Source organism: Phasianus colchicus, chromosome 1 (assembly GCF_987193195.1).
Source record: "Phasianus colchicus chromosome 1, bPhaCol1.hap1.1, whole genome shotgun sequence".
Classification (NCBI taxonomy): Eukaryota; Metazoa; Chordata; class Aves; order Galliformes; family Phasianidae; genus Phasianus; species Phasianus colchicus.
The window spans coordinates 158538135-158563253 of NC_143436.1; the positions used below are offsets into that span (position 1 = coordinate 158538135).

The following is a 25119-nucleotide window of genomic DNA, read 5'->3' on the forward strand; positions in this document are numbered from 1 at the left end:
TTTTCAAAATCCATCTAGACGTGGTCCTGGGCACCCTGCTCTAGGCAGCCCCACTTAAATAGCATGGTTGGTCAAAATGACCACTTCCAACCACAAGATTTCTCTGATTTTATGACTCAGTATCCTTCAGCACATAGTTAGACAAATACGTAATATAATATCTTGATATGTCAGGGTCAAAGGTTTACATGAGGCTGCTCTGAAAGTAATGCCTCCTATTTTATTATTTTGGACCAGGACATCAGTGGCAGATATTGGTGGGACGGGAGTAAATGCTGAACCTTCCCAATATTCTGTTACATTTTGTTGCCTTATGACAGATGACAGCAGAAGGACAGTCTGACAAAATGGCATCAGACATGGAAGAGTGTATGAAGTAAAAGCAGGGCACTGAATTCCTCCATGTGGAAAAATGGCACTCATTGATATTCATTGTTGCTTGGTGAATGTTTATGGAGATGAAACAGTGGATGTGACCACAGTGAAGCGGAGGGTGATGCATTTCAGCAGCGATGACAGGGACAGTGGGGCACATTGGCTGGCTTAAATTTTTATGAGAACAGCATGGAGACTCTGGCAAAAATGTACAGCTAATGGTGGTGATGATGTTGACTAATATTGTTTGGTAGCTGAGAATTTCCTCTATCAAATGATGTTGTTGGGCTCCTTGTATCTTTTGTGGTTTCTATGGAATAAATAAGAAGCATTATTTTGGAAGCAACATACATAGTAAACGGGGCTACATCAGAATGGCTGACAGTTTAGCAGTGGGGTTTCCCAGACCTCCATTTTAGATCTTCATAAAAGGCTTTGATGCAGAACTTGAAGGTTTACTAAGTAAATTTGCAGATTATATTAAATTGTGAGGAACTGTTGACACCCTTGAAGGTAGAAAGGCCTTGCAGAGAGATTGTGACAAATTATAGGATTGGGCAATCACCAACCACATGAAGTTTAACAAGAGCAAGTTTCAGATTCAGCACCTGGGGTGTGGTAGCCTTGGAAATAGAGTGGGGGATGGAGAGAATGGAGAGCAGCCTAAGAAAAGGAATCAGGGGATTCCTCTCTATGGCATATGAGTCAGCAGTGTGCCCTGGCAGCCATAAGGGCCAGCCATAAGGACCATGGGGTGCATCACACTACTCAGCATGGCTAGCTTCTCACAGGAAGGGTGGTCCTGCTCTGCTCTGTGCAGTCTCACCTCGGTATTAGATGCCCCAGTATAAGAAGGATATAAAACTATTAGAAAGCAACCAAAGGAGGAGAACAAAGGCGATGACAGGTCTAGAGGGGAAGGCACATGAATACAAAGCTAATTCTGCTAATACAATAGGGCTATGGAATCATAACTATTATGTGGATAGGTAAAATTTGTGATATCAAACTTCTAAACACGTCATATCAGTATGGCTATATTTTTAAATTAGGTTGTTTATGCACTGCATGGACAGTAGGATCAAGTGCACCCTCAGCAAGCTTGCAGATGACATCAAGCTGAGTGGTGCAGTTGACACACTAGAGGGAAGGGATGCCATCCAAAGGGATCGAGACAGGCTTGAGAGGTGGCCCCATGTCAACCTCATGAACTTCAACAAGGCCAAGTGTAAGGTCTTGTACCTGGGTTGGGACAATCCCAAGTGCAAATACTCATACATGCAGATTTTTCAATAAGGTATAAATGAGGACTGAATCAATCAAAAAATCTAAAAGGAGCTGCTGAGCTATGGTTTAAACAAACAGAAAATTGCAGAGAGAGAAGATTTATCACAGAATTTCCAATGGTCATTAAACTGTGTGTAATTGGTAGCCAATATCCCTGGCTCATGAATACTGAAGCTTCATGAAATGTTAGTTTTCTGTTGATTGCTGAGGATTATTATATGTGCATCTATTCTTGGAAAGAATATTTAGGTCTCTTTTTCCAATAAGATAGATTCCATTGATCTTGGAATAACCAATGGTATTTTAATATTATTGCTACACAAGGAGTTTCTCACGCAACTTGACTCATTGTTGACCCCTGTCAGAATATATAAAAAGATAAAGTGGGCTTTTATCAGACTGGCAGTCAGTCAGTAGTGGGGTTCCCCTGACCTCCGTTTTAGGGCCAAGTCTCATTTATGTCTTAAATGTCTTGGATGCAGAACTTGAAGGCATAGTAAGTTTGCAGATGACATTAGATTGAGAGGAACTGTTGACACCCTCAAGGGTAGAGAGACCTTGCAGGGAAAAATACTCTCAGAGAGGTGTACAACTCAGGATACTCTATGATTGTTTGTTTTTAGTTACGTGGAAATGAATAGTAGTGTGAAGTAACAATGCACTACAAAGTTACTATGTGATCAAATATCTCCATAACTTGTGTTAGTCTTGCACATTATCTGTGCTGTGTTTTTACACACGCACACACACAAAATGAAGTATTATGTTTTGGATTAAAAAATAAAGCAGTTTAGCAGTTTGGGTTTGGTTAATTTTTTTTTTTCCTGTTTCTGTTTAATCAAGTTTGCTATAGACAGATCATTTTTATGTGTCAGTAATTGTCAATATATATAGATGTTGTTGTCGTAGGCGTTTACAATGAGTTGGACTGTGACGTGATAGGACCTCCCCTGCTCTGTGATAAGAGATGTGACACATGCTTGGGGGCGTAAACGCACATGGACCACGTAGATGCACGTAGACGTAGGAACATGGATAAGCATGTAAAATATATAGGTCGCTGTTCGCTTGCAATAAATGCCATTTTGCCTAACATCACATTGGTGTGTTTGTGGTGAGATGGTCGGGTCACAGTGGGGACAGCATAAACCCTGACCAGGCCATAGGAATGTGAGGAACAAGGGGTTTCCTATGAGGAAACGATGTCTAAAGTCAAACTGATTTTTCTCTATCCACCCACAAGAAAGGAAAATGGGAAAGCTAGAAATTAACTAGAGCATGAATGTTTACCATTCAATTTGAGCATTTTCATCAATTTACATTTCCGGATTTTTATAAAATAGTTCTAAAACATACATTTAGTGTATGTTGCAGATACAGAGTCACATCTTAGCTAACAGTAGAAATCTCTACGGTACAGAATACAAGTAAATGGTGAAAATGAGGATGTAACAGCAAAGGTATGTGAATGTTGCATATACAAAGAGTTCATGGCAAAAGAGGACCCATTCTCAGGTTTCAGAAGGTAAAACAGCTCTCATCACTCATTTAACTAAGATTTTATATTAAAAACTAATTGAATAATAAATGAACCAGAAGTATATTCATTTCTCCCCAGTCTTCCAGCCTTTATATCTATATAAAAAATCAACAAAAATCCCACACAAAAGACCAATTAAGAGCTGGCTGAGAAAACCTTCCTTATTAGTTCTGTGACTCCTCAGAGAACATCAGATTTGTTACTGTGCTTTAAAGACACAGATAACTTTGATTTGCTCTTTTGTAAAAAATTCTAGATTTTTGTTCAAATTTAGTAGTTCAGTTTTCCTCTTTTTCTTTTTTTTTCTTCATGCATCTATTTCATCAATGCAATAATAAATTTCTGTTTTAAATTTTTGATGATTACTGAAATTTGATAATGAGAAAGTATAAGATAAAATATGGGTTGAACAGTCAGTATACTAGGCAAATTTTAAATGGTAAATTGGACAGATTGATTTGACCCTAGAAGATGGAATCGTGGAAGAAATTATCCCTGTCACTGAAGTTTTTGACAGGTGGTTTTTAGGTTTGGGTTTTTTTTTTGTTTTTTTTTTTTAAGGGAACTTATGCTTCTCCATTTTGGATCCACTTGCCACACTGCTGAAATCTTATTCCTCTTTTCATTCCCAGGTATTATTCCACAAGATTCCTTGTAATTATAAAACTATTTTCATATATTTTAGTAAATTCATGTTCTGAAAAATAATTAAGAAAAAAAAATAATAGTTTGAAAAAAGCTCACAGAAACTTTAAGTCAAGTTTTAAGTTTATTCCTACAAGGAAGCCTCAACCAAAATAAATAAATAAAAGAATGGGGTAACTTCAAGATCTTTATGATGTTTCAGAAACAACCTGTGAAAGATCAAAGCAGCTGCTGCAATATCAAAGTGAGTAGCATCGATAAAATTCTGAAACTCTTGGAAAACGTATCCACAAACACACAGATAATCATTGCTATTATATTAATGTAGTGAAGCAGTAAAAATTTGCATGGTAACTTAGAGTACATTATAGAGTACACTGTAAGCACACATTCATAAGAAATAATTACATATTTTAAAACACGTAAAGCAAAATTTCATTTACTAATTGCAATTCCTATCCCTTACATGTGATTCAAAGAGCTATTTAGATAAGACATGTATGTCTTTCGAGTTAATTTCCATAATGTTTAGTGATATGATGTAGATATATATGGCCTGATATGTCAGTTTTTAAAAGTAGCTCTTGGTGGAAGGTATGATCAATGGAAATGACCATATTAAAAATGAACTTGTTTTTAAAATATGTGTTCCACCAAAGTGTATTTGGTAATTTCTGGAGTTCTGTATTTATCTATATGCTACAGTGTGAATATGCAAATAAAAATGTATAAGATTTGTCTGTTTATAACTGTGCTCATGCTTATTATGTCTAAGTGCTTGAAAATTATTTAAAAACTGACAAGAAAGAAAAGTGAGCCTAACTAGTTTCCTTTATTATCCAAGCCTAAAGTGATGAAAGGTGAAAATATGCTGCAAAGTAGGACAAAATCCTTTTGCCTACTTAAAAATACATAGTTGAAGATTTCAGTCCCATTCTGCTAGAAAAAAATATCTAGAATTGAATATACTGTACACAGAAGAAGAGAGATAATGTTCTTGGTGGTTTTCTGACTTTATTAGTAGTATTTTTTATGTTTTATATTTACTTTTTTTTTTTTTTTTTTTTTTTTAATCAAAGTGTTGAGCTAAGACTATAAGGAAGTTCCCCAGTTCAGAAAGGACAGGCATCTCCTAGGAATTCAGTGGAGGGCCATAAAGATGATAAAGGGCCTGGAGTATCTCCCGTACCTCATGTAGGAGGTCTTTCCTCAAAGCCTCAAAAGTCTTAGTAACCTGGGTCTCTTCAGCCCGGGGAAAAGAAGACTGAGAGAGGGTCTGATCAGTGTTTATAAATATCTACAGGGAGATGGATGAGGCCAGACTCTTCTTGGTGGTGTGTAGCGATAGGACAAGGAGTAATGGCCTAAAACTTGAACATTCTGTATTAAGTTCTGTATTAACATGTGGAAGAACTTTAAGGTAAGGGTGACTGAGCTCTGGAACAGGTTGCCCAGAGAGGTTGCGGAGTCTCCTATGGAGATATTTGAGACCTACCTGCACACCTGCTTTAGCAGGGAGGTTGAACTCAACAATCTCTTGAGGTCCCTTCCAACCCCTGCGATTCTGTGGATCTGTAAGAAAGAAGTCTGCAGGTTAGTCACAAAAAATCTAACGAAGTATATTAAGGTAATGTTATACAAAAATCCATTTTAGTAAGATATGGGAGTCTCAGTTTTGTCTTAGCTCCTTTCTCACCACCTGTTATATTCTATTGAACATAACATTCTACGTTTTAATAAGCTTTCAGTCAGTATGCTGACTGAAATTCAGAATGTGCGCTTTCAGTATGTCTAGGCTGGTTCCAAATCTAGCAAAACAGTGTATAAGATGAATGGAAGTTCCAGGCATGCAGGATAATATGCTGATAATTAAAGATACCAGTTACAATCCATTTTCAACAAAAACTCATGTAGCTGTGTATGTATAACTTGAAGTCATATGAATATTGTTTGCAAGTGTATTTAAAAAAAGATATGAATAAATTCTATCCCACGGCGGGCTGCTCTCCCCAGGCTGCAGGTCCAGCCCAGGGCTACTCCTTCTGGGTCTCTCCCTGCTCTGTGCCTCCTTCAGACCTCCTCCACTGCTGCACCATGGGCTCCTCCATTGCTGCACATGGAGATCTGCTCTGTGTTGTTGCCCATGGGCTGCAGGAGGACAGCCTGCTCCTCTATGGACCACTAGCCAGGCTGCAGAGAGCTTCTGCACCTCCTGCCCTCCTGCTCTGATTTGAGTGGCTGCATTTTCTTCAGTCCTCTCTGAATGCCTTTTTTTTTGTTTTTTGTTTTTTGTTTTTTTTTTAAATCCTTTCTTAAATCTGCTCTCACAGAGGCATACACCCGTCACTCACTGTCTCAGTTCTCAGTTCTGGCCAGTTGTGGGTCTCTTTTGGAACTTTCTGGAACAGGATGTTATTTAACATGGGGCAGCTACTGGTGTCTTCTCACAGGGGCCTCCACTGCAGCTGCCCCTGATACCAAAACCTTGACACATAAAACCAGCACATGTATTCCTATGCTTTTTCCCTTCTGTTCTGTTGCAGCATCTCTACTTTCACGTCAGTACAAGAATACCTAATTGCTGTCACAGATCTGTAATATTGATGGGTGCCAGGTTGATGGCTGAAAAATAATCATTAAGTAGCTTATTTATATTATGTATTCTTTGTGTCTTCAGAGGGCACCAAGGAGCTTATGGAGGCACTATGGATAAACATAGGATAAACATATTGTTTGGTTGGATGTGTGTCTAGATAAATTTGTTGAAATGCAGTAAGACTACTATTAGTTTATAAAGTGGAAAAGGAACATTTACAGAAATGATTTTAGGAAGCTTGGTACCTAATATCACATTTTCAGTTGTTTGGTTAGGAAACTGAAACATTTTATGGATATTTATGTTATATATTTTCATTTGTGTACTTGATAAATATAACATACAATAACTGTACTTCTATATTATTTTCAGGGCATTTTTTTCATTGTGTAAAAAATGTCACTTTGCAGGAATTTGTAAAAAATTACCATAGTTTCTTTCTTTAATTTGGTACTTTATTGGAAGAAGAAAAGGTACAGAACAACAATATAGAATGAAGCTATTGACATTTCCTACTCTAACTGAGTAACATTACAGACTTAATAATAGTACAAACTTCTTGATCTTCATGCTTTCTGTGATGTGGATCGACCTCCTTCAAAAGAATATGTCTCAGGAAAGGGAAGCTTTTTTTTACCTTCTAATTCAACTTATTAATCAATGCAAAATTCTTAGTTATGGATAAAACTTCTTATCATGATATAATAATTTTGCTCTTGAAATGTAGTTTTCATTTTAAGATATTGATAATAGAAAGTAGATAAGAAACTTTACTTTGCCTTCCAGCATTAGAAAATGTCTTGCACTGCTAATCAATTATCTCTTTGCTTTTAAAATAACTCTACTTTAGGAATAATAAGATTGTGTATGTGACTATACAGTGATACAGTGTGCCCTTGCACACATTGTATGTGTGCAATGTGTGCAGATGAGTGAGATGAGTGTGCTGCCTTTTTTTTTTTTCCTCCCCCCACAATACAAGGCAGAATTTTAAATGTATTTCTAGTCTTAAGGAAAAGAAATCCTTTTCTTCCTTTATGGAAACCAAGAGGAATTCTTTTTAGACACTGATGCCTATGTAGGTTTCACAGTGGAACCAGGATTTCAGGCTTATACTTAGCTTATATTCTTTTAATATTGATTTTTCATGCTACATTAAAATAGATATCATTTATAAAAATTCAATAGTTAACCAATATGCAGTCTGTTGAAATATCATTTTAAAATAGCATGTAATATTTTGACAGCTTCTTTTTTCATTGTTAGATTAGACCAAAAAGAAGCTGTGTTGGGCATCTTTTTTTTTGTACCAAGAATTGCAGTTCTGTAGATGAATGTTTGTAACAGTGTCTCTTTTCCTTTGAAAAGAAGAATTCTTCTGAAAAAAAGATAGAACTCCAACAAAGTCGTGGGAGTGTGGCCAACTTTCTCAATACTATTGGAAAATAGTAGATAATTAACTATAAACTAAATTCATTTATTTCAGTGATTTGTGCAATTCTGGTTTAAATCCTTTCACTCTCCTGTGACAGCGCAAAAAAAGGTCCAAAATATGATCAAAAATTCCTGTTTTTCATAAGGAATGTAAGTTGATCAGAAGTAATGTAAGTTTTTCAAAATGTTCTTTTAAAAACACTCCTTCTGTATTACGAGTAGACTCTAAGGGAAATCAGGAAGGGGAAAAGCGCCACCTATTGACCACCGCTTGAAATCTTATTCGTTGCTTCTTGGTACCTGTTGTAGTTGTATTCAAACGATCATAGCTGGCGTTTTAGATGCATATATGTATTAAAAGTTTATGTATTTTCAGAGTTCATGCTAACATGTTTAAAAAGTATGTATAAAAATATAACTAAAACCAAAATAATATATTATACCACAGTAATCATGTAACATAGGAGTTAAAAATAGAACAAAAATATTTTTCTGCTACCCTTCCCTTCCCTTCCCTTCCCTTCCCTTCCCTTCCCTTCCCTTCCCTTCCCTTCCCTTCCCTTCCCTTCCCTTCCCTTCCCTTCCCTTCCCTTCCCTTCCCTTCCCTTCCCTTCCCTTCCCTTCCCTTCCCTTCCCTTCCCTTCCCTTCCCTTCCCTTCCCTTCCCTTCCCTTCCCTTCCCTTCCCTTCCCTTCCCTTCCCTTCCCTTCCCTTCCCTTCCCTTCCCTTCCCTTCCCTTCCCTTCCCTTCCCTTCCCTTCCCTTCCCTTCCCTCCCCCTTTTCCCCCCCTTCACCCCTTCCCGTTTTCGTTTTCAATTTTTTCTCTTTCCTTTTTCCTTTTTTCCTTTTTTTTTTTCTTTTATTTTCATCTCCTTGTTCACCTCCCTTTTCATCTTCCTTTCCCTCTCTTCATCCCCTCTCCCTTCATTCTTCCCTTCTCTTTCCTCCTCCTCTCTCCTTCTTCCCCTTCTCCTATGCCCTTTTCCTTCTTTCCCTTCTTCATCAGTTTTCTTACCTTCTCTCTTTCTGTCATTTTCTCTCTTAGTCTTTCTTTTTCTCTCTTCTCTTTTTTTTTTTCCTCTTTTTTTTTTTTTTTTCTCTTTCTTTTGTCTCTAAAAAGAGCTTGCTTTCTTTTGTGAAGTACAGTACAGAATACTTAGGAAACATTATAATTGATAGAACATGAGAATATACAAAATAGAGTGTCAGACTCAGCTTATTTTCCCATTGAGAAGAGAGGGTTTTCTACAGCTATTAAAAAAAAAAAAAAAAAAAAAAAAGAAGATGGCAATAAAGTAATCCTTTTGTTTTTCAAGGATTGTTATGTAGATAATATAATGTGCTTTTAGTATATTTCAAACCTTATCAAGATTTCTGGAATTTGACTTTTTTTTTCTTCCTAAATGGACATTAATGATGTACATATTGTGACTTCTAAATCACTGGGTTCAATAATGAATAGTTCATTGACTGCTGGTTCAATGAATTGTGTGGAAATTCATGGACCATGCCAGCAAAGAGAAAAGGTAACTGTTATTATTTCAAACGAAGATTTTATGTCTTAGTGGCATTGTGAAAGATTGACCTTCACATGAGATATTGCTGTTCTTGCATTACCACCCTGATATCAATAGAAAACTGCTTTTAATCTACACAAAGGGTCCTGTTATCCTCTCAATGCATGGGGGATTATCATGCTTAACTCTCCAGAACATCCAGAGGCAAAAAGACCCCACAGTCTTTATTGCTGTGAAGCAATTTCTTGCACATATTTCACATGCTTTTAAATGTTGGTTTTGAAAAGGTCTTTTTTTCCTTTTCTTAAAAAACCAATCACTTTGAAGTTGACTTCTTGTTATAAACTTGTATAATAACATTATATTTTATATGTGGTAAGTAAGGATTTACTGAGTTCTCCATATTAATAATTAGATTAAAATATTCGTGATCATCTCAATTAATCATAAGATCTCTTCTCAATAAGGTTTATTGTAGAAGCTAACTAATTTGTGTTGTAATAGAATGGTAAATATGATATTTATATGGGAATCTGGTAAAGGGCACATCTCATTTGTGAAGAAAAACATATAATAATGATAGTATATTTCTTTATCAACGTTTATTTTCATAACCTACAACTCTGATCATGCTCTTCCTTGCTAAAATTACATTGCTTATCTGTCTTTTGCTTTTCCAGGTCATAAAGTTAGCAATTGGTTACTGTTTTTTATGTATATAAATATACATACATATATATGTCTGTGTATGTATATGCGTACTATGCCTGCACAGTGAAAACTTCTAAATATTAAAAAGAAGTATTGCTTCCCATTTTTCATCTATTCTTACAAGACAAGAATGACAGTATTAAGATGCACATTCAGGATAGCACTCTTTCTACTTTGAACGCTGTCAAGAACAAAGTGCTTTACAGACTTAAAATAAATCTAGGTACTAATCCATTGAATTTCTGACAACAGGAGCCCAAGGTTTCCATGCACTTAGCTGAGTACTGCATAAGAGCTTGTGCATTATTTATGTCCACTAATGGTGTTGCAATGCTCTTTGTGTGAAGCAGTGACAGTGCAATCTGCGAAGATAACTGCTGCTATGGACAAAGCCATACATTTTCCTGGGCTTGAATTTTTGACAGAATACTCTATTAATGCCAATTCTGCTTAAGTAAATGCTGAACAGGGGTCAGTTCCTCCCCCCACATTCCCCTTATTATTTAAGAAAACAGTGCCATAAAACTGAAAATGATGTTCTGGGCTTTGCGAATTTTGCAACACAATAATATCTGATAAAGGTCAGTCTGCTTTTTTTTTTGGTCTACTTTTATGATTTTGTGTGATGGTCCACAGACTAAATAGGAAAGCTCTTAGCATTGGAAAAGGGAGGTGCTATTAATTCCAGTTTCATTGCCATTATACTCTTCAGTGGATCAATAGAATTAAATGAGCTGAGATATTAGGAAAATATTGTGAAGAGAAGTAGGGTGGTATTATTTGACCAAGGTTAGGATGAATAGAAAATAAAAAACCATTTATACTGAGATGTCAATAAATCATAGAAGCCTTATATAAAATGGAAGAGGACACAACAATCACAGACCCTCAAATGTTTATTATATCTTTTTTAAATATATGAAAGTTTGGCTGGTTACTTTTTTTTAAAGTAAGTTTATTTAAAAAATAGTAGAAATTCTGTTTATACAGTAGATCCTGTTTAAAATAATTCTTTCTACTTTGCCTGTTTCTTTGCCTGCTTGCCTTGGCAACCTGATTTTGTTACATATATCCCTGTTCATTGCAGGGGAGTTGGAGTAGATCACCTTTGAAGGTCCCTTCCAACTCTAAGTATTCTATGATTCTCTACCAGTGTAAGACCAGAAAGTTCTAATGGGGACGTGGCAGAGCCCCGGGTGTTTTTTTCCCCCATGCTTTCCTATTTACACTGCCTGCTGCCTTTGCAATTTTCATTTCAGCCTTATAGTTGCTGCTTCTGGCAAATGTTTATCTGGAAAGCTTGTAAAACACTGTGTACATCAAATAAATCTGCAGAAATGACTAACTCAAAAGACATGGAATAGTTGTTTTTGGAGTCAACTTACACATGCATGTGGGAGATAAAAAATGGATTGTCACATACTTGACTAATGCATCTTAACTAGAAATGATTTTTTATGCATTTACTTAATTAAAACAAAAAATCAACAACTAAAGTTGTTGATTATTACTTGAATGATTCTATTTACTGTTCATGAGCTTGGTCAGATAAAATGTTAAAGAAAATCTCATCTTCTTCATGCCTACTCCCATTCGTAACTCACAGTCTTCAATTAAACTAATTCTTTTCTCCCTCTTCTGTCTCTTGCTTACAACATAAGCATGCTTAAAGTTTTCCTATGTTAAATACATATATGTGTGTGTGTGTATATATATATATATTAGAATCATGAAATCTTGTAGATTAGAAAGGATCTCTAAAGTTTTTTTTTTGTTTGTTTGTTTGTTTGTTTTTTGTCCCATTCTCTTCTCAGGTGGAAAAGGTTGCTAAAAGCTATGTTCAACTAAATGTCTCCAGTGATGGAGATCCTGTCTGGGAAGCCCATGCCAGCATGTAGCAGTATTTTTTTTTTTTTCTTTTCTTTTTGGATGTCAACATGCTTTGTGACTTTGTTTTGTGAGCTTTTGAAACCAATTCTGTCCTCTTTATGTCTTCTAGTAGGCATTTTCTGATGGCAGTTAAGATCCTCTCCCAACTCTCTTTTGTTAAAGCTGAAAATATCCAACTATCTGTTTCTTGGCCTCTTATCCTTCAAATTCTAAAATTGTATTCAGATTTCAGAAAGGAATATTGAATTCTGACAGTTTACATGTTCTGTCTTCCATTGGTTTTCTTCCCGCCTACACAGTCATTACTTCAGAACTTTGTGGAAACACAGTTGAAGAGTAATATAATTTTTTGTTGAAATTCTACAGAACTACATTTCAGCCCTTTTTAATTTCAGTATTCAGGGAAGTTGTAACCTCTACTTTTAGACCTCCACAGAGTTTTTTACCTGAGACTATCATCTAAACTATTACTTTCATTGGCACATTAATAGGTCTGTATTTAATGGCAGCATCTGGGATGAATTTCTCCCACTCACCTTCAGCCTCACTTATTGTCATAAGAGAGTGTTGTGATTAAGTACTAGACTTTTCTTGAGATGGACAGTACCTCCAGAGAGCATTTTAGAGTATTGACTATGGTTTTTTCCCCTAAACTTACTGTATGCTTCTCTATCACTCCCTCTCTCTTCCCTTTTTTCTCTCTTTCTCATCTGCAATCCCGATGACTAAACATTATGGGCCTGACTCCCTAAAACCTCACTTTTTCCCTTACAGTCTTCTTCTACCTTTGCCACTATGGGCAACTTCACTATCCTCCTTGTGAGTTGGCTAACATCTTTAAATTCTAGGATATAGGCACATTTGTAGGTTTTTCTTGCCTGTCAAGTCTGATTCATGGCCTAAGGTACAAGAATAGAACACTTGTCCAGAATCTTATATTGTATCAGAAGAAATTTTAGAAGGACTTTGTGATTCTTCCCTTGACTTTTCAAGACCTTTTTTAAGCTACCTCTCACAAACATTCACTCAGCATGAAGCACTTTTTAAAACAGTAAACTTAAAAATCTGTCATCACTGCTCATTTGCAATTTTTTTTTCCAATAATAAATCAATTTCATGTCTACTTTACTTCCCATGCCTCTGTATGGGTTACTTAGAAATGTATGTAAGCTTATCTGTTATCCTCCTTCAGCTCTCTCCCTCTAAACTCTGATGTGATTTTGTGGGGGGAAAAAAGGAAGGAAAGAAAAACCACGTGAAACAGAAAAGAACAAATACCCTTGAAATATATATTGGATACCTTTATCTAATATAGCTTCTCTTTTCTTAGCTTTTTTTTATACTGAACTCTTATGCTTGCCTTATACAGAGATTAGGCATTGTATGTTTTGTCTTTCTGTGAAATCATGTTGTTTCTTGACTACCAGTTCTGGACACTTATAGTGCAGTTCACCTTGTGTAAGATTGTCAGTGGAAGTAATTACACAGAGACAAATCAATTCAGAATCAATAGACAAAAATAAGCAGTATTTTCTATCTATTTTTGATATCTGCATTTGAATGTGTGCATCACACTACAATTACTTATTTTTTTAAGTCGTCTGTGTTTGGTACAATCATGTGTCTGTCTGAGCTAGTGGGGAAAATGTTGACTTAGCATCCTGAAAGAGAGTTGGAAGGGACCTCAAAGATTATCTAGTTCCAACTAAATATGGTAGAGTTGTCATCCACTAAATGAAGTACTAGATCAGGTTGCCCAGGACCTCATCTAGACTGGCTTGAACACCTCCAGGGATGGAGCATCCACAACCTGGTCAACGTGTTCCAGCACCTCACTACCTTCTCTGTGAAAAGCTTCCCCCTGACATCTAATCTAAATCTCCTCTCTTTTAGTTTAAAACCATTCCCCCTTGTCTTATCAGTATCTACCCATGTAAAAAGTTAATTTCTGTGATTTATTGCACTGGTTTACTTCTACAAGGAATCTTGTCTGGCTTAAGTTCAGTATGCATCTCTACTATGGCTAGGAAATAGTAGGGGAACTACATTGGTTTTTTTTTGTTTTTTTTTTTTCCTGGAGTGGTAATGCTATTTCTGTCACTAATAAAGAAAAAGATTTGTTCCTACACACTTATGCAGCACAGTCTTGTAGGACGCCAGAGCACATCTAAATTCTCTGATCATCTGCATCCATAGTATCAGGTCTATGAAGTCATGAAGAAGGAGAGTGCTGGCAGTACTTGCTACAACTTGATGCAAACTAGTTAACATGTCTCTTCTTTCCTCTTACACATTCTACTAATATTTCCCTTCATTTTATGAGACCTGTGGAACAAGATGCACCCCATGGTGTGTGATGGATTTTATCCCAGGGAGAACAGTGTGACTACACTTATGCTAGCACTCTAGTAAATAAAACAGAGCTTGTGCAGAGGTTCAGTGTCTCAGGATTTATAGTGTTTAATTGTTATTATGTTCTCTGTCACATCTTTGGCTTGTACCAACTTCCTCTCTCATAGAAAATGTTCCTGTCACTTTTATTTAGTAATGTAGATGTAGTCTGATTACCACTCTGATGAATACTACTTCATACCTTACATGAAGCAAAAGAAGAATATGAAGACCCTTAATGCTATGGATAAAGGAACAACATTTAAGCCATTTGGATGAGATGTAAGAAGCATATGCAACATATATTCTCTGCCTATACTTAAAAAAATCATCAAAAGTTACACAGAAAGTCTCAGCCTCAATGCAACTATTTGAAATAATATCTTAGAAAGTATCTTTGTTTAGGTTTTGAATTGCAGTGCCAAAGACTAGTCATTTATATTGTTTCATAATGTAGGTGCTATTATAATTTGATAGTGATTTTAAACAGCTAAGAGCAAAATTTGTCAAAAAAGTAGTAAAGTAGTCCTTGTACAAAGTTCTGATTTTTATTTTTATTTTTATTATTTTTTTATTTTTTTTAGTTCAGGTGAAAATACATAAATTTATTTAGGTAGTATGACATATAGCTAGTGGTCAGTGTGTTTGACTGAGAAGTATTTTATTCTGCCTATATGGCTGTTTTTATATTAGCAAACAAATAAAAAGCAGTTATATTATCTAAAGATGCCTAGGACCGATTTCAGCATTAAGGTCAAGTCACAGGAAATAACTTACATTTTTAACCAGGGTAACCGTAATCACCTGATAGGAATAGCTTCTGGAACAGGCTTATTCATGAAATGTATTCAGAATTGTACTAGCTGTATCTTGTTTTTAAAATTTACTTAATATGTAAAAATCTGATCTTGAAAACTCTTTGTACAGTGTGTTGTACATTTGGTACAGTGGATCACTTAAGAAGGTAAAGGCCAAAGCAGCTGTTTGTTCTTACTTATTGGTTTAATAAGAATGATTGCAAAAGATTTGAGTAGTATAGGAAGGGATTTAAGTCTTCCTTAATTCCCAGAAATATGACCATCAAGACATTGGATGAACTTATGGCATTTTTAGTTCGTGCCCTTGAAGCTGATAAACTGACACAGATTAAAGCATTTTGAAGTCAGAAGGAGAGAAGGGAAAAGAAACCAGATTTTTCTGACTCGGGACTGGTTAAGAGTATGAGGTGAGAGTAGGAATAGCAAGGGCAGAACATACGAATTTAATTTATAGATGTGATGCTGAAATCAAGAAACAGTTATGTAACGAGTTCATATTTTCTTTTTAGCTTAATTTCTTAGAAATAAGTGTTAGCAGTGCATAAAATAAAGATGAGAGCATAAGAAATAAATACATTAAAGAATGTGGTCTTATCCAGATCTAGTTCAGATGTAGTCTGGTCTAGTCTAGCTCTAGACCTAGTACAGACTATTCCATCTAGCAGAGTATGGTGTTTCTAATTGTAGCTGCTGTTTACGGGCAATACATTATCCTCATCCTTTCAGCTATTCAGTCTTCTCTTACTACATCCACATTTTATATATTGAAAAGTACCTTGGATCAACATACTGGATAAAATCTTGCTCATTTCTAAATACCTACTCTTTTTTTTATTTCATAAAATATCATGGACTGGTTTGGAGAAACTTAGTTCTGTTAGTTCAGTAGCTGTTTAGCCAGCTGATAAGAAACAGTGCTAGGAACAATCATACAGAAAATAGAAGAATTGTGGAGAGATGCCTGCATATAATGTGAAATTGTTTATATTGACATCTCTGTATGTCTTCTTAACTGTCCTCTTGCTATGTTACTATTGCTGAATAATCAGTCTATAAGCAGATGTCTTGCTTGTGTTACTGAATGTTAATTGCACTATTGGACTCATTAGTTTATGATTCCAGGCACGGAAATCACAAACAAGAAAGCTGTTGAATCAAGCTGTATAAATTCATAGATTTACATTCTTTTAAAACTTCTGGCAGAAATCAGCACTGCCTGTAAATATACAACAGATGCACCAATATGTCTTGAGATGAATACACTAAGGCAAAAAATCTTATTTATTCCCATCACAATAACAGTTTGTTTTGATCACCTGCTCCTTGTGGTTGCACCTGTGGCTTGTTCATTTAGCTGAACACAGAAAAAAGCTGGGATCAATACAAGCTGTGGATTCTTGTTCCCTTATATGTTTGGTGTTTGTTTTTTTTTTTTTAGTTATTGCTCAAATGATTACTGTTAGGTGTAGTAATAATAATAATAATAATAGACATTAATGTTAAGGCTTGAGAACTGAAGCAATCAAAAACCAGATGATTCCAAAATCCAGAGTAATTTCTAAACATATCTTCATTGTGAGATAACTGTGTTCATCTCAGTGATGATGAACAACTTGATTTTCTTTGAAACAAAAAGCAGTTGAACAGTATTTACAATATAATAAAATGATGAGAAGAATAAATAAATATGTTGATACTTTGTAGTTGCAAAAAGATTATATTTACATTTCTTAAACATATGGGTGTTCTCAAGCTCCCATGTGGCTTCTGTCTGTACGTCATTTCACATTTTTAGCTATTTATGCATATAATCTGTACAGATAAAACCATTGTATTGTTGGACAGACTGCCACAACAGGAAGACTATCTCTGTGTTTTCCCTTCCAGAGAATTATGCAAAGTATGAGCTGTGCTTCCTGAAAAAAGCTGTAGTTTAACACTTGAATTCTGGGATAGTGACTATTCTTTGTCTTCAGGAGAGATCCATCCTACCTAAAAGAAAATTACACCACCCTAAGGTATCTGAAATAGGAGTGACATTGGCTGAGATTTAGGTAAGATGGTATAAAGTAACGGGCACTTCCTCAGGGTGAAGTGCCTTTTAAAGGAGTGTTTGTTCAGTATAGTGGAAGCCCACAGTGGCTATATTTCAGGCTAGAATTTTTGTAATATAGTTGCACTTGCAAAGTGATTAAAGCAATTTTCAGATGTTTGGAAGACCTAATTTTTAAGTGTTTGGAATATTCAGTGGATTGACGAACTTATGAACTTGGTTGCTGTGTGATGATATTTGGGTTCATAACACCAACATTTCTGAAAATGTAATCAGTTCAGGTGAAATACTGTAAGAGTGGGAATTTTATTTCATCCTTATGTCAGAGCTTTATTCCCACTTTTATGTCAGAGATGATTCATATTTGTGCAAATGAAGGTTCAATAAGATGCACAAAGCTTTTACATAACATACACTAACAAGTGTTGCACCAGTGTTTTCAAACTGCAGACTATCATCAAAACACATGCTAGTGTGAGCCCATTTCTTATTTATAAGACATGATTCTTCTAAAAGAGTGGAACACAATCTTATTGATTAAAATAAACAGGATGCCTGAAACCAAATCTGAATCACTGGACCTGTTTTCATCTAGTATTACTAAACAAAAGAACAAGTCCTCTGTTCTGTAAAATACTTGGATTTGTACACATTAAAAATATTTGCTGTGGGAAACCTTGTCAGCAGAAAATCATGCTTCACTATCAGAAAAAATAGTGAAAGGGGATAACACTGTTGTAATGAAAAGGGATCTCTTTTTGCCATGCTACCAAACTTTACTGTGAAGAGAAAGAGTTATAAGACTCTGTGTACTGATGATACAGCACACAATTCATTCAGAATGCTAATATGATAGTGTAAACTCATAGAAAGTGTTTTGAGTTTCATAAAAAAAATAGTTGTACAATAGACGCGATATACTCTGAATACGGACTTACAGTATTTTCACTTTTATAATTGTCTCTTAGGTATTTATTAGTCAGTGGAACTTTCCCCCCAGGTTCACTCCTTTAGCCTGTCGTCATTTTGTCAAAAACTGTGACTTACTGGTTGTCAGCAATATTTTCCAATATAAGGTTTACAGTAACGTTCAAAGGCCAACGCATTCCAGCCCCCAAATAAATGTACTTTTGCTCATCTCTAGTATTACATTTTTCAATCTATTTCCAAATATATTTACCTCAGCCAAAATCCAACAGCAACAGAATAGATAAAACTTAAGAATGGAAGATAGAATAGATAAGTACAGAGATGAATTTAAGATGTACAAACATATAGCTAAAACAAACCATTAATCAAAATATGACTTTGCAGTTTCTTTAAAATTCATGGCACTAAAATTCTGAAAGGGTGTTTTTTTTCCTATTTTTGTTTGTTTGTTTGTTTGTTTTTTGTTTCCCAATGTTTAAAATAAGGAATCATTTTTCTCCGGCCATCTCAAGATAATCAGCTCAAGCTTCCTGTTTTTGTTGCTCAGATTCGAATTGGAAGCTACATAAAATCCAAAAAGTAAGTAGGAGGTTGACCAAATAAAGAAGAGTAGAAAATAAGAGTTAATTGTTTTCTAACTATTTTTTTCTAATATTCTCATGTTCATTAACAAACCATTTCTCAGAAGAGTTTACGCGACTTGTTAATTGTGAAACATGATTCAAAATTTAATTGCTTTTTACTGACAGAAAGCTTATGATTTACTGGATTTGTTTGTGAAGTAGACTATTCAACCTAGTGTTCAGACTATAGAATCATTTCCAGACTGACTGAGTCTTGCTTTAAATGTTTGTCAGTGTTTAAGAGTCACTTTACACAACAACCTTAATAATAGGCTTTAACTTTTGGTTAGCCCTGAAGTGGTCAGGCAGTTATATTCAACGATCTTTGTTGGTCCTTTCCCGGTGAGCTGAGCTATTCTATTCTATTCTATTCTATTCTATTCTATTCTATTCTATTCTATTCTATTCTATTCTATTCTATTCTATTCTGTCAGAAGATACTGAATAGCGAGTTTTTTAATTGTTTTTCATTTTTTCATGTTTATTATCTTCTATTGCCATACATCTTTCTTCTTCATATATCTTCTTTTGTTGACTAAGAATACTGTTGAAAGTTTATGTTATCTATAGGCAAAATTAAGAAATAAATGCTTAGTTTACGATGAGGTAGAAGTTGTGTTAGAGGAAGTCCTCTGCTGCAGATTGTTAATAATACAAAAAAGGGGGAATGAGTTTCAATAATCTGTGCATATCATAAGATTACATTCTTAAGGGTAGCATGTTTGTTGAGTCACCCAGTTGAACTATTTCTGTAATACTTGAGGTAAATATCATGCCTTGCAGTCAACTTCAGATTTACCAGAATATTGTGATTTCTATAGTGAAGAGTCTAAAAATAACCAAAAGTATTAATCCTAGTATTCTCCTAGAGAAGGTGGCAGCCTGGACAGATGCACCCTTTGGTGGGTAAAGAACTGGTTGCATGGCTGGGCCCAGAGAGCAGTGGTGAATGGAATTAAATCCAGCTGGTGACTGCTCACGAGTGGTATTTCCCAGGGGCCAGTATTCGGGCCTGTCCTGTTTAGTATCTTTACTGATGACGTGGATGGTCAGTGGTGAGTTCAGCCTCTTCTCCTGTGTAACTAGTGATAGGACTAGAGTGAGCGACCTGAAGTTGCATCGGGGAGATTCAGGTTGGATATTAGGAAAAATTTCTTCTCTGAAAGTGTGGTCAGGCACTGGAATAGGCTGCCCAGGGAGGTCGCTGTCCCTCAAGGTGCTCAAGAAACATTTAGATGTTATACTAAGAGGCATGGCTTAGTGGGGAAATATTGGTGGTAGGTGGATGGTTGGACCAGATGATCCTAGAGGTCTTTTCCAACCTTAATGATTCTATGATTCTATAATCATGCTTATCATGTAATACATATAACTTCATATAATATACCTTGATAGAGTTATTTTTGCAGGTAACTTTGTTAGAAATTGTTATATATTCACTGCATTACTGTTTCATAAGGTTTCCAAAAGAGTTATAAGCTTGACTGAATCACAGCCACTAGAAGTTTTTTATTATATTTTTAATACTTTTCTCTAGTACATGGATAGGAAAAGGCAATGCTTATTTATTCCTTTATCTTAATCTCGATGAATCAAATAATTTTAAAGATAGTAGTGGGAAAGTTATTTCGAAATCCTGATTTTTCTTCCTTCTTTTCAGTCAGTCCATTGCTGAATGATATCTTTTGAGTTATATCAGTGGATTATTTGACTCCAAAATTAATTGTTTATTTAATAAGTATGATAGCAAGAGGTACAACAGATAGTTACATTATAGTTTTTTTTTTTCCTAATCCCTGAAATAATTCCTAGTTTTACTAAGTAAATAAACTTGGAAAATCACTATTTTAATTGGATTATTTGTCCAGTTATTGCTTATTTCAAGCAAGTATAAAAATATGCAGTAGAGATTTTATGTCTTCCTTAAAAACAAACAAACAAACAAACAAACAAAAAAAACCCCAAAACCAGTTTTTTATTTATTTATTTTTTTTAATGTTTCCAGCGTGAACTATCCTATCACAGGAAAATTATCTCCTTGTTTAATTTTTATTCCTTCTCCCTTCTGCATTCACCCCCATGCTGGTATATGTTTTAAGTTTGATAATTACTTTCAGATATAGCAGAAATCATTCAAACTATTTAACAAAATTATTATAATGTACAAAGGGACAATACTGATTTATCCTGAATTTTTTAAGACAGCGGCAGTATCTCTACTGTGATCTTTGTGTCTGAATTGTATTAGAGTATCAAGAAATTGACATATTTTAAATATTATGCTTTTAAAAATGAATGTAGTAATGAATGCTCTTACAGCCACTGCTGGGACAGATTGCATAGCTATTAGACACATGACAAGCAGCATCTAGGTGTAATACCTTAGCTAATTGATTACTTGTTAGTAGCAAACTAAGTCTTTGGTGCTAAGTCTGATTAAAATGATCTACAGTATCTCCTTCTCAGTGTACTTTCAATTGTTGGTTGTTCTTGTTTTTGTTTTTAAAACCACTATTTCAGAATTGTGTGAAGAAACACAAAGAAGTGTTTATACCTCATGAAAATGTAAATAATGCCTGGAATTGTAATTATCTTTGGAGCAAGCTTAGATAAACTATCTGAATATGGTTAGCATGGAGTTCTCTACATTCTGTCAGTGTTAAGTATATGCTTGATGAAGTTCCTGACACAGAACACCTAGTGTTATTCAAAGATACCTGACACTTTATATTGGTAAGTGTCATGGTTTTGTGATTTTTGGTTTTCGGTATTCCACATCATAACATCATGTGGGGCAGTGGGAGTTTAACTGTTGGTGCTCAAGCTCTGGGTACCAGCCTGGAAGAGAAGAAGAACTACATTCCCCAGGGGACTTTGCGGTCACAGAGAGTCTCGAGATACAACTCCTGGCAAGGTCACCTGATGCACTCTTCTTAGCCTGCTCTTCGTCGGCTCTCCTCCCTTTTCTCCCTGCTGCTCAACTGGACTGCGCATCTCACCTCAGCTCTCCGCGTTGTGGTGAGGCCTATCCACCTTTCGGACATTCTCTCTCTCATTATATTTGATTTATTAGCTTCAGATTTAATTATATTGTATTATAGTGTGTTATCTTGCATTCCGATACTATATTTAGTAAATTAGTTTGTTTCTCCTCAGATCGTTGCCGCTGTTTTTAATTATTTTGAGGTCCCCTGTTCCCTTTTTCCGGAGGCGTGGATCTGCGGATCCCTCCGCCCCGCTAGTCACGGAACTGGGCCGAACCAGCCCGTAAACCGTTGACATTTTTTGGTGGAGAATGCGGGCAGAAGCTGCTTTTTAGTTTTTTAGAACGAATCTCTCTCTGCTCTCTCGGAGAGTTTCGTTGGGAAAGTTTATCTTTTTCACAGGTGCTCACTGAGAACTTGACCTTGAAAGTCTAGGCGGACTGCCAATACTCTGGGATATTTGTAAACTTTGAGCACTGCTATCTTGTTTTTGTAAAGAAAGAGAAAAAAAATGATTCTGCTTTCTCTTTTAAACCTGTTTGCAGAGGGAGCTGCTAATTTTACAGAACTTGGGATTTTTAAGCAGGCTCCCAGTCTCTCCTTTGAATCTTTTATGCAGTTTTTGAATGCTCACCTGATCACGTTGTTAATCTCCCTGAATGTTCTTCTCATCATTTCACTCAGTATTTGTATTTATCATATTTTGAGGAAGCCTTCCCCAAAACCAGAGAATACTGAGTGGCAGGGAGTGTGGAGAGGCTTGGGAGAGACTTTAGAGAGATGGACATCTTCGGTGTCATGGAACTTCACTCCTGAACACCTGAAAGACCCTGAGAGCTTAAATGCATACTTGAGACAGGAATGTTGCGGCTCAGGCAGATCTGAGGAGGCACAAATGATTTGGGGCCTAGCTAATGCTTATCGGGCCTTATTCAATAGTATCCCAGAGAGGGAGAGAGTTTGTGAAATTGAGAGAGAGTGTCTGAGAGCTGAAATGGAGAGTCTCAGGGAGGCAGTACGAAATGAGCGAGAGAGTCTCCAAGCTGAAAGGGAGAGTTTGCAGGAGAGACTCCGAGCAGAGCGGGAGAATCTCCAAGCTGAGCGAGAGAGTCTCCTGGTCAAGGGAAAAGACCTCCAATCTGAGAGAGATGCCCTCCAGTCTGAGAGGGATAGCCTCAAGTCCGAACAGGATGCCCTCCGAATTGAGAGAGACTCCCTTCAATCCCAAAGAGAGAGTCTCCAAGGCGAGACAGAGAATCTCCAGGTTGAGAAAAAGAGTCTCCTAGCCAGGAGAGAGAATCTCAAAACCTGGCAAGAGTGTCTCCAAACTGAGAAAGAAAGTCTCCAAGCCGAAAGGGAAAATCTTCAAACTGAGAGAAGGGATCTCCAATCTCAACGAGATGCCCTCCAAATCGAGAGAGACTCCCTGCAATCCAAACTCAACACTCTCCAATCTGAACGGGACACTGTCCAAACTGAGCGAGACACCCTTCAATCTGAACTAAATGCTCTCATGATAGAAAAAGACAGACTCCAAGCCAAGCTGGAGGGTGAAAGCATTGGAACTGACCAACATGATCAACCACAGGAGGCACCACAATTGATATCAGTTGCCCCTGTGAGAGGACGGAAAATGAAACGAATCTTGACTCAGTTAGAAGAGAAGAAAGAGGAGCAAAGAGGTCCAGAGGAGTGGCTCCGAGATCCAGGGGAAGCGCCCCCGAGTCCAGGGGAGGGACCCTCAGTAAGACCACGGTCACCAACGCCTATAAGGGCATCAAGGAGTCCTGAAAGAGTAAGAGGTGAGCAAGATATTGTTACCATTGTTGATCGATCTCTGAAAATGAATGAAATTCGAAGTCTGAGAAAAGACTTTTCACGTCACCCAAATGAGCCTATTGCCACTTGGTTACTTCGTTGCTGGGACAATGGGGCCAACAGTGTGTGGCTAGATAGTAGAGAAGCTCGCCAGCTGGGCGGCATTGCTAGGGACTCAGCCATTGACAGAGGCATTAGTACATGCCAGAATCAGGCCTTCACCCTCTGGAAGAGGATGCTGTTAGCTGTAAAAGAAAGATACCCCTTCAAAGACGATCTGATGCCTGAGAAAAAGAAATGGACTGATATAGAAAAAGGCATCCGTTATTTGAGAGAATATGCTGTGGTGGAAATGCTACATAGCCCTGATTTCATTCCTGATGAGCCGGATCAAGAGCATGATCCTGAGAGAGTCAGGTGTACACCAAATATGTGGTGTACATTCACAAAGACTGCACCAGAAAGGTACGCCAGTACATTTGCAGCAATGTATGGCAGAGGGGAAAGAAGACCCCTTATAAACAAACTGATTAATAAACTTCAAGACTTTGAGTTACATTTAAGCCCTCTGCGAGCTTGTGTTTCAGCCATCGCAAAAGTAGCTGAAAAGCTGAATAGAATGGAAAACAAACAAGAAGATATAATAGACAAACTGTCAACCGTGCCTAATGCTGATGGATCCACGGTGGTAACAGACACATCCAATGGGGACCAGAATTCCCAGAACAGCCTACTGGAGGGGCTGATCAACTTGGTTTCCTCCCAGCCGGTGTCATCCAACGTTTCAGCTTTCAAAAGAAGACGTCCTCCTGCTCGAGCAAGTGACAACAGTAAGACTATGTCACGTTTTGCCTTGTGGCATTACCTACATGACCATGGAGAAGATATGAAGAAGTGGCATAAACAACCTACTCCTGCACTTCAAGCACGGGTAAAAGAATTACAAGACAAATCAGCCACCAAGGTGAACTTCTCCAAAAAGGTGATTGCTCCAGTTGCTGCAGACAACGGAGGTAACAAATAGAGGGGCCCTGCCCCCAGGCAGGGGGGGGAAAGGGATAATAGAGTATATTGGACTGTGTGGGTTAGATGGCCTGGCACATCAGAACCACAGAAATATAAGGCCCTGGTAGACACGTGCTCAGTGCACTCTAATGCCCTCGAGTCACCAAGGGACAACATCAATTTATATTTATGGGGTGACTGGGGGTTCCCAAGAGCTGACTATGTTGGAGGCCGAAATCAGCCTCACTGGTAAAGACTGGCAAAAGCACCCTATTGTGACTGGCCCAGGGGCTCAATGTATACTTGGTATTGATTACCTCAGAAGGGGATATAAGGATCCCAAAGGGTATCGATGGGCCTTTGGAATAGCTGCTGTAGACACAGAAGGTGTTAAGCAGTTGTCTGTTTTGCCTGGCCTATCAGAAGATCCGTCTGTTGTGGGGTTGCTACGAGTAAAAGAGCAACAGGTACCGATTGCTACAAAAACGGTGCACAGGCGGCAG

At 36.9% G+C, this 25119-nt stretch overlaps 1 protein-coding gene across 1 annotated transcript; it reads left to right on the plus strand.

The window, feature by feature from the left end:
* Positions 1–21539: 21539 nt before the first annotated feature.
* Positions 21540–24850, plus strand: LOC149920190 (uncharacterized). Its single transcript, XM_090131031.1, has one exon. The coding sequence runs from the start codon at positions 22305–22307 to the stop codon at positions 24633–24635; it is 2331 nt and encodes a 776-aa protein (XP_089987157.1). The 5' UTR covers positions 21540–22304; the 3' UTR covers positions 24636–24850.
* The last annotated feature ends 269 nt before the right edge of the window (positions 24851–25119 follow it).

What these genes read in the sequence shown, in the direction of transcription:
- LOC149920190 (XM_090131031.1), top strand. Translation starts at nt 22,305, where the DNA reads ATGATTCTGCTTTCTCTTTTAAACCTGTTTGCAGAGGGAGCTGCTAAT.